Source organism: Mercurialis annua, linkage group LG7 (genome assembly GCF_937616625.2).
Source record: "Mercurialis annua linkage group LG7, ddMerAnnu1.2, whole genome shotgun sequence".
Lineage (NCBI taxonomy): Eukaryota > Viridiplantae > Streptophyta > Magnoliopsida > Malpighiales > Euphorbiaceae > Mercurialis > Mercurialis annua.
In genome coordinates this window covers 42,958,675-42,968,904 of record NC_065576.1, presented here as the reverse complement: position 1 = coordinate 42,968,904, position 10,230 = coordinate 42,958,675, and the positions used below count along the sequence as shown (strand labels likewise).

Sequence of the window (10,230 nt, the reverse complement as noted above, 5' to 3'; positions counted from 1 at the left end):
ATAAAAACTATGATAATAATAAATTCAAAGAACTTTTTGGTCTAAATTTTTTGATTAAATAGATGTTTTTAAAAAAGTAAGTTAAATAGCCATTTAAGAATTAAATTTAAATAGGTGTTAATATAAATAGCCATTTAAGAATTAAATTTAAATAGATGTTTTTAAAAAAGTGGGAACTCACCAAAAAGCTGTATTTGGTGAGAATGAATGAGAGGCCTCCGTTGGTCCTCTCAATTATATAATATATAGATATAGATAGATATAGATGACATGGCGCAACACATGCAGCCTAATAATTACTCTGTTAAGTTATTGCTGAATCAATACTAAAATGGCATACGCATGAAGTAGTCAAAAATGATTTTAGAAAACATAGATAAATAACACCAGCAGATGCTACGAGACTGTAACACTTATGTAGCACGGATACACATATGGGAAAACATAACACTTGGACACTGACACCACAAAAATGTATTATTTTAAAATTTCCTATGTTAAAAATGAAGTTTTTCATTCGCAAGATCAAATTTCCGATACGTTTCTCAAAAGGAAAATATTGATTGAAATGTCAGTGCTATCGCTTCTGGAAATTGAACAACTTGATAGAAACTGCAAATGTAAATGCAAATAGTAGTGCAAATCCAAGAACAATAACTGCAACTACTCCAAGAAAATCATGTCTGAATCCGAAATAATCCCTCACAAAATCTTCAACAGTTACACCCGTTTCGAGTCTCTCTTTTACATCTCCGAACTGCGATACAACCAATCCGTATAGAGTCCAAGCTACGGGACATATCCAACAATACCATCTCCACCACACAGGCGTCCGCTGTTATAATGCAGCAGTTGAAGAGTATTAATGCGCTCTAAAAATAAATTTATCAATTTAAAGAATTGTGTAGCGGATAATCAAGAGGAACTTACTGGCCGTGGGATTACGAATCCTCAAAATAGGTTCCAAATTGCGTAGAATGCAGAAGCAATTATAGAGGCGATTTGGTGGTTTGGTGAAACAGCAACGGTCATCATGCCATAGAAGGTGAAATATAATAATGTGAAGTACATGAAAAATAAATACCAAAAGAACTTTGATACGCTCCATTCAAATCCAGTCATTGCATAAACTATTACACCATAAACTGTAGCTTGCACAAGTATATAAGGCAGCTCGATCGCAACCTGCAAGAAATGGCAGCATTTTTTCAACATTACAGAACCACAGCTATGGATGTGCAAAAATCGAACCAAACTATGGCGGAAAATTCAGTTTGCCATTATCAGAAAATGGTTTTTCAGTTCTGTTCTATTCGGTTTCGGAAGTGAAAAAACTTCACTTTGTGATGTTTATGCAGTTCTTTACCTGTCCAAAGGCATATGGCAATGCAGAATACATTCCGGCAGCTCTTTCTCTGTAAAACACTGTCCGTTCGACGGCCACTACAGGCTGTACGGATGAAGCATTTTGGATGCCAAGGAATAGAACAGCAGCGTACATTGAACCCATCGCGTTAAAAAGATCTTGCTGCTTTGTACTACAGTTTTTCATTTGAAAATGACATAAGAGAATATAGAACAAGATATAACAACTTTTTAATGAAGTCAAACTTGTTTAGCAGTTCTAGATATGTGACTTGCTTACAATTTGGAGCCAAGATTCCAGAACATCGTTCCGAAGATCAAGCCTATGAAGGTCGTAAAGAGAAATCTCACTGCGGTATATGGTGGATTACGCCAGTACGATAATTGCTGCTTCCATAAACAAGCCAAAAACTGGCCGATAAATGAGAGTGAGTACTGATTAGGGAAGTAGAGATCCTTGGAACGGGGAGCTGGCGTGCTTAAATCCGTAATAAGTGCTTTGTTTCTCCTGAAAAAAAGTTACTACTAATGAATTCTCAATCTGATGAAGTAACCAAATCTACCAGTTTTTATCTATACATTACCTATACAATTCTGAGTTTTTGTAGATATCACCAAAATCAACATCTAATGCTATTTCTTGAGCTGCAGAGGTAATTTCCAACATCCAAGTTGCTGGATTATAACCGTCCTTAATTTTGCTTACTCCTTCGATTCCCTTTATTTTGGATATATACACATGAGCTTGATATAACACTGTAAATTTTTTAATAGTACCTATCGGAGCTAGCGTTACCGTACCTCGAAATAGTTGATGAGATGGCAGGAATGGCGACCGAGAGGCCCTACATATATCTCTTGTCCTCCTCTTTTGAGTAGGAATAGCTGTATATCATGTTAACTCAAACATGTCAAGTCCATATCTATGTCTACGTTGCATGTAAACTTATCGAGTTGTGTGTTTCAGCATTTCGTTTCCATTATCAGAAATGCTTCTGAAAACGTAAACAAAATGCTGAAACTCTGAAATTTCAACTTTGTAACCTATTATTGTGAAGATATCATTTTTTCGTTTCAGTATTATTCCATTTCCGTTCAACATGGTCGGCTTTAAACTTGATCATAATAACATTCTTACCTCGTCAAAAGCTTCAAAAATGTCGATACTTGGCTGATGGATGGTGCATACAACTGTTCTTCCTGTGTCCACTGTGTTCCTAACTGTTCTCATGACAATTGCAGCAGCCCTTGCATCAAGCCCTGAAGTTGGCTCATCCATGAATATAATTGATGGATTAGCTACTAGCTCAACAGCAATTGTTAAACGCTTGCGTTGCTCAGTTGATAGACCATTAACACCAGGCAGACCAACTAGTGCTTGCCTCAGTGGATTCAGTTCCACTAGCTCCATAACCTCCTCAATGAACATCTGCACCATCATCAGAATCCGAAACTTAAAAACTGTTTCACAAACCCGGTTTCAACAAAGATATTGTAAACTGAAGTACCTTTCTGGTTTCAGGTTTTACTTCAGAGGGAAGACGAAGCCAAGCTGAGAAGAGAACTGACTCGAGAACAGTAATATGCGGAGAATGGATGTCGTTTTGCTCACAGTAGCCAGAAATTCTAGCAAATGTTTCTTGTTTTTTCGGATAACCAGAAACTGTAATGTTTCCTTCAATATAGCCAGAAGTTTTCCTGCCTGCTAGAACATCCATAAGAGTGGTTTTACCAGCACCACTCACACCCATAAGAGCAGTAAGAACACCAGGCCTAAAAGAACCACTCACATTCTTCAATAGTACCAGTTTATCTTCATGGACTCCCTCATTCTTCATTGCCTGATTAATCCAATTCAAAAATGAATATGTCAATTAACTAATCAGCCTAAAAGCTAAATATGTTAAATGCAAATTAGATCACGAATGTTAGCGTGATTCACAAATAAAATATGAATTTTAAAACTTGGCAAAATCATTTATCAACTTTTATATTTTGACAAATCGGAACATTAAGCTATATTCTGTTAAAGAAAGGCTAATGTGGACACCAGAATATACATTGTTCTGTAAACCACATCAGCAGTTTTTTTAAAGGAAAATAAGTAGGTTTACTGATTTGCCAAAAAAAATAGTTGGTGACTAATTTTGTCAAGTTTTAAAATTTGTGTTGAACTGCAAAACACATTAAAGTTCATGATTCTTATTGCAGTTAATCCTTTTATTATCTATATCACACGCCGCACACAAATGCCTATTGCACTTGAAGCATGAACAACATATCCTTCTTATCTTATACTCAAATATTTAATTAATCAGACTGTAATTTGTAATTCAAAATTTGCAAAGTTATGTTACCTGAGGCATGTCTACAGAGTAGATAATTTCATCAAATGTAATGGAATGTGGTTCAAATGGAAGAACCATTCCTTTTTTGTTGTTTTTACTATGTAAAGACCCTCTTGACTTCCTTCTCCCAATTTCATCTCTATTCTCTGCATATATCACTTAAACTTTGATTAATAAATATAGTAAGTCATCGACACGGGAAATTAAGCACATTCTATATGAGCTTTCGAACCTGTGTTGCTAGTATCATGCAGTGTAGCAGTTTGATTTTCTTCAGGTTTTTCTGATGTAACAGCCTGAGCCTTGTCAAATGCTGCATTATTGTTTGATAAAATTAGAGCAAATTAGTCTTCTTAAATTCCAAGAAGAAAAAAAAAAATTTAGATATTACGAATACCTACAGTCGAGAAAAGTAAGAGCCAAAGTGTATAATAAGTTGAACACCAATGTGAATCCGATCAATGCTCCGACTCCAAGCCAGTACCAATATGATTCTGTGAAGAAACCGCGAGATTTCAGAACTTGGATTCCTAATGGTTCTGTTGAATTTGGTAGAACCTATGATTCAAAACAAAGAGGATAAAAGAAAAATCAAACATTAGTTAACGCTATGTAGCACAAATAACGCTCAAACACCCACATGCTTATGAGAGTGTTTAGGTTCAACCATGACCTAATAACTAGAACTAGTTAATAGGTGGTTGAACCTTCACACTTATAAACTCATTTATATTTGTTCTGTTAAGCAATGTGGGATTATTTTTAACAAAAATGGCAAAACATAATAGATTATAATACAAAGTTTTGGAATGTCAGAAGAATTTCCGGAAACAGAAACGAAATGCTGAAATGTATGATTCGACAAGTTTCTGTACTTGATCGTTAAAGGAAAAAAGCAAAACATAGAGATAGAGTAATTTCAGAGCTTACATGACTCCAACTGCTACCGAGGAACTCATTAACTACGACTGCATTCTGCGCATACATCATAGGCGATAACCAGTAGCCCCAGAGCCACCAGTTCTTAATGTCATCTGCAAATAAAAAAAGGCAGAACTTTCAGGGTGACAAAACTACCAAATTCTTGACCAAGGTTACAATACTAATTCTATGTACCTCGAGACAAGACAACTCCGCCCAATACGAAAAACATCAGTAGTACAAAGGCGCCGAATGTGTTTGCTACAATCATATTCCTACCAACAGCCGCAATAGAACGGAATAATGCAGATGCCATCTGGTTAACTACTATGAACAGTAGGTACTGCTTAAACAACCTGTGGGAATGAAAATATAAAAACTTTAGATGTAAGTACACCTTGTAAAGAAAATCCTTACAAAAATATTACATGATTCACTTCTTACCTTCCAACATTCGGATCAAAGCCAATAACATAGTATGTGATGAACACTGAAATTGCTACTTCTATGAATGTGATGGGGATTTTAAGAATCCATGTCGGAAGGGCGTACGCCCACGCAGGAAAGAATTTGAGGTCTCTTTGCTTGAAGAAGACAGGAAGCTTTACTATGGTCATAGAAATCTCTGCCATACCATTGAACATTACTATAATTACAATGAAGAACAAAGCACCAACATAGATTCCGCCATCAATTACTGAATCTCGGTGCATCTCCGTCCGAAGGAAGAGTGTCATTGTAATAAGCGCCAGTAATGTTAGCTGATTCGGACAAATAAATATAAGAAAGTACATTTGATAAGCAGAAAATCTGCAAAAAGTAAGTGCAAATAAATTAAAGAGAATCCGATAGGCTTTAGTCTGATAGGGAAGGCACCATGGTATTCATGTTAGGCCGTGTTGCACGGAAACAGAAACGTTGAAACGAAAAAAGTTGAAATGAGAAACGGCAGAGTGATGTTTTTACAAGAAATAGGTTATACTAGAAGCATTTCCAAAAATAGGAACAAGATGTCAAAATGTAGGATCGACAAGTTTCCGTACGACATAGTGTTGGGCTCGAGTTCGAGTTTTAGAGTCCCCGAAATTAAAAAGTTGGCAGTACTGACCTGAGAGCACTTGAAGATATAGACAAATGAATTCCTCTTCATCAGTAAGTATTCTCTTGAGAAGCAAGCTTTGCATAGCTCCTTTTTGTTGACACCATATTTTTTGGTTGTCAAAGCAGCTGGGTGGCTCTTGGCCTTTGCAAATGGAGTTACAAGCTCCTCTCCGAGTCTTCTTCCAACATGGAATGACTGAAATGCCTCAGCGAATTCCTCGGCGCTGTAAAATCTATAAGGCTCGTCCTTTCTCGACCAGTACTGCATCTGATCTTTCCGTGAAGTCACCTGCAAGTATAACATTTTTTATATGAAAATTTATTATGAGACTGAACTAAGTAATAATCCCCTTCAATGCATACATACTTCTTGCAAGAAATCAGCGACGCCTTTTCTTTCAGGACATCTAAAGCCCATAAATTCAAAAAACTCGAGGACTTGCTGTCGAGGACCCTGGTAAACTATCAAGCCATCAGAGAGGAGAATTATATCATCAAAGAGATCATAAGTTTCTGGTGCTGGCTGGAGAAGGGAAATGAAAGCAGTTCCCTTGAGAATTTGAACAGATTGCTTGAGTGAGTTCACTATTTGATAAGTTGTCGAGCTATCCAAACCGGTAGATATCTCGTCCATAAACAACGCTGATGCCGATCCAACCAGCATTTCGCCTGCATTGATGAAACTTTCATCAATACTAGTTTACATTTGAAAATGGAAAAACATATTCTGATGTTATAATTGCACCAAAGAGTTCGTTTACCAGTTGTAACGCGCTTCCTTTGTCCACCAGAAATGCCCCTTAACATTTCATCCCCAACAAATGTATCTGCACATGCTTCCAATCCTAAAACCTGTTAGCAAAAAAGATCAATTCCGTTGATAAATTCGAGTCCTAACATATTCTATTGTATCGTTGCTCATAACATTACCTTTAGAACGTAATCTGTGATAACGCTGGCCTCCTGACCTTCTGTTGCAGCAGCCTGTGTAATAGCTTTTATGTCAAAAACAGAACCATCTATGCAACTTGCTCCGAGGATAAACGAAGAATGAGAAGTGTTACCTTCATGAAGACATCAATATCAGGATCAGGTTTTATATTGGCTGATTTCTCTCTTCTTGCTAACTCTGCTAACAGATCTGAAAAATTGAATTGCAAGAACTCATTAGACTTTAGTTTAATGGGACGTTCTGACATCCACGCTGAATCTGGAGTTCAAGTTCCAAATGTTGCACGAAAATGGAAACCTTGAAACGAAATACCCTCAAACGGAAAATGGCAAAACGATATTTTTACAATAATAGATTATAAATAGAAAGTTTTGGAGTCAAACATTTCTAGTAACAGAAACGAAACGCCAAAACGTAGGACTTGATAAATTTCTATGCAAATCCAAGATTCACCTTCCAAGTCCCAAGATCAAAAACACAAATAAAGAAATCGAAGAACAACAATAAAGCTCATTAGAACTCACCGTAACGGCTGCCAACTCCTTGGCATCTAGCAGAGAAGGCCAAAGTTTCTCTTACAGTCAACTCTCCTATATGAAGATCATGCTGACTGATATATGCAGCAGTTCTTTGTGGTATAAACTCATCCATGTCATGACCATTGTAACTCACCCGCCCCGAAATCTGCACCAAAAACACTTAGCATGTAAAGTTTAAAATCAGAACAAAATAACTTTGGACTCAAGGGTACCCGAAACGGGAACCTTAAAACAGGAAACACCAAAACGGGAAACGCGAAATGATATTTTTCAGTTATAAATATATAATTTCCAAGTATTTCTGCAAACGTAAACGAAACGAAGTTTTCGTACAACACAAGTTATCTTCATGATTGGCTGGAAATGATTACCTTTAGATTAGGATCAAGCCGACCGGCTAGAGCCAACAAGAGGGTTGTTTTTCCAGAATTTGGAGGACCCAACAGTAATGTCATTCTTGATGGCTTGATCATACCACTCACATCCTTAAGGATATGCAAATGTTTCTTTTTACTTGAAAGAATATGCAGGAAATTCAGCAGACTCTGCATATTTAAGCATACAATAGTAAGCAAAACTCAACAAATTGTTATAATAAATCATGATCAATATGAGTTTGTTTTTACCTCAACCACATTAACAGAATAATTAAAGAATGTAGGCAAAGCTCTATTTCCTGCATAGGCTTCTGCTTCCACGGTTAGATGCTCGAATCGAACTTCGATTGTCGGAATATCAATCCCAACTCTAATATAACAAAGAAATAAGAACTTTTAATCTTGAGAAAATAGAGAATATTGCAGTAGAAAACATAAAGTGTCAAGGACAAGAACAGAGTTCCTCTGTTTCTGATAGTTGTATTGAGATAGTAAACTATAATAAAGTTCATTTCGCTCCTCCGACTTGACACAAAATATGGAAAAAAATTCAAGTTTGTAGTTTTGGAAAAGAAAAAAACACCCATAACTTGTCAATTTTGGATCAGTTTACACCTTTAACATCCAAAATTGGCGTCGAGGGTGTAAACTGACCCAAATTAACTGATTTTTTTTCTTTCAAAACCATGAAACTGGATTTTTTGTCTTATCAAGTTGGAAGGGCAAAATGAAGCTTTATTGAAACTAAAATGGAACTAGAGGAATTATATTAGAGGTAGTCGAGTTGAGTCAACTCGGTATTGACTCAAAAAAAATGAATCCACTCCTTTTTTTGGTTGCCTATCCTGTTTCCACGGCTTCGCCCTAACTAATCTGGATCCGACCCGTGACACGCATCTGGTATGATAGGTGAGTCTGCCAGCGGGAATTTTCTACATCGCAGGACTCGAACCCAAGACCTTGCTTAAACGATATCAAGCCGCTACCACTTGAACCAACCCCGTTGGTATGAATCCACTCTCTTTAGGAGAGTCGAATTTAAGTTTGATTAACTCAAATTAATTTCGAATCAAATTCGAACATCAAAATATTCAGCTTATTCAAAGATATTTACAACACTATCTTTATTTTAATATTTAAAATTAAGGTTTAATCATCAATACCTCATTTTTTCAGGTCTTTTAGTCATCCAAAAATACTCAATTTTTTTGGACTTTTTTATATTCAAACTTTCAAAATCATCAATTTTATTTTAATGCCCAATTTTCAATTTTAACTATACGTATTTTTTAAAATTAGAGTTATTCACTCTAATAAAAGTTAAATATAGTATAAATAAGCCTTTAACGATTTTAAAAGTTTAGAATACTGGTAAAGTATTTTTAAATAATTAAGCTAAAATTAATAACTCAGTCCAGTCGCGCTATATTCTCGATTATTCTATTTGAGTTTGAATATTAGAATAGAGTTAAGTTCGAGTTCAAGAACGTTTCGACTCCACTCGATAACACTCCTAAATTATACATACATACACATATATATTTCGTTTGTAATTATTACCTGTCGATGCGATTCTTGAGCTTCAACAAAAACTTCTCATTATCCTCTTCAGCAACTCTCACCAATCTCTCAAGCAAATTCTTCCTTTCTTGCAACCCAAGATTCATTACATCAACTTCATTAGCTCCACCTCTCGAAACCGAAGACAATATACCTTTCCTTAAACGATCATAAGTAGGCAGCTTCTCCAACGCGGCCCATCTCAAAGCCTCTTCGTCATCTTCATCGTCTTCTCGAAAAGATTGCGTAAACATTTCGGAACCATTTCCTCTTCTGAAACTGCTGCTCACTCTAAATAGATCGGAACTTTCCATTGGTTTGTTTATTTTTTGTATGAGTTCATTTAAATTTGATGAGTTAATGGCGGTTGCAGAGGATTGTGTGTGAAGCTTGGGGTTTTATAAGTGGGGCGGGGAGTTGTGAAGTTGACAGAAGCTTTGATATGCTGTACTATTAATGGCGGAAGCTTCTGTTTTATAGTAGACTGTTTGGTTTACGTACGGGTGCATTGAACTTTTTTATTTAATTGTTTGTGCCATTAATTTTCTTTAATTTTTAATAATACGTGGAGTTGAGTTATGTAAATTAGGTTACTAGTTTTAAGTCAATTTTAATTTAATTCGATAAAAGAATTTTGTTATATATTACGTGGTGTTATATATCCTGCATCAACCACAGTTCAGTATCTTATAATGTGTAGTGATTTTTTTTAGCAACAGCTATTGTTAGAGCAACGATTCATAATAATAAAGTAAAAATGCCTAATATATTATGTGAAATTTGGTATTTTTAATAATTATAGAAATAAATAAACGACCATGAAAAATGTCTAATATATTACGTGGTGCTGTGCTGTCCTACATAATATTATTAGGTTACAGGTGAGTATCTTCTAATGTGTATATATTAGTAATAAATATAAAAAATATTATTAATTATTACATTTTGTAAATGTATAATTTTTATTTGAATTTGGAAACTAAGCTAAACTAAAAATTATATTTTATAAGTTTTTGTTTATTAGTTGATTAATATAAAATGATGAAAATATTAACATAAATGATTGT

At 35.4% G+C, this 10,230-nt stretch overlaps 1 protein-coding gene across 1 annotated transcript; it reads right to left on the bottom strand.

The window, feature by feature from the left end:
* Positions 1-348: 348 nt before the first annotated feature.
* Positions 349-9,602, bottom strand: LOC126656569 (pleiotropic drug resistance protein 1-like). Its single transcript, XM_050351164.2, is given in 23 exon segments — positions 349-835; positions 931-1,185; positions 1,367-1,538; positions 1,646-1,873; positions 1,950-2,083; positions 2,167-2,250; positions 2,504-2,794; positions 2,874-3,206; positions 3,723-3,859; positions 3,946-4,026; positions 4,115-4,271; positions 4,644-4,747; positions 4,830-4,990; positions 5,079-5,395; positions 5,743-6,024; positions 6,103-6,404; positions 6,497-6,587; positions 6,666-6,719; positions 6,800-6,876; positions 7,212-7,371; positions 7,598-7,771; positions 7,853-7,973; positions 9,164-9,602. Coding segments are annotated over 23 exon segments (4,287 nt in total). The 5' UTR covers positions 9,478-9,602; the 3' UTR covers positions 349-577.
* Between the last annotated feature and the right edge of the window lie 628 nt (positions 9,603-10,230).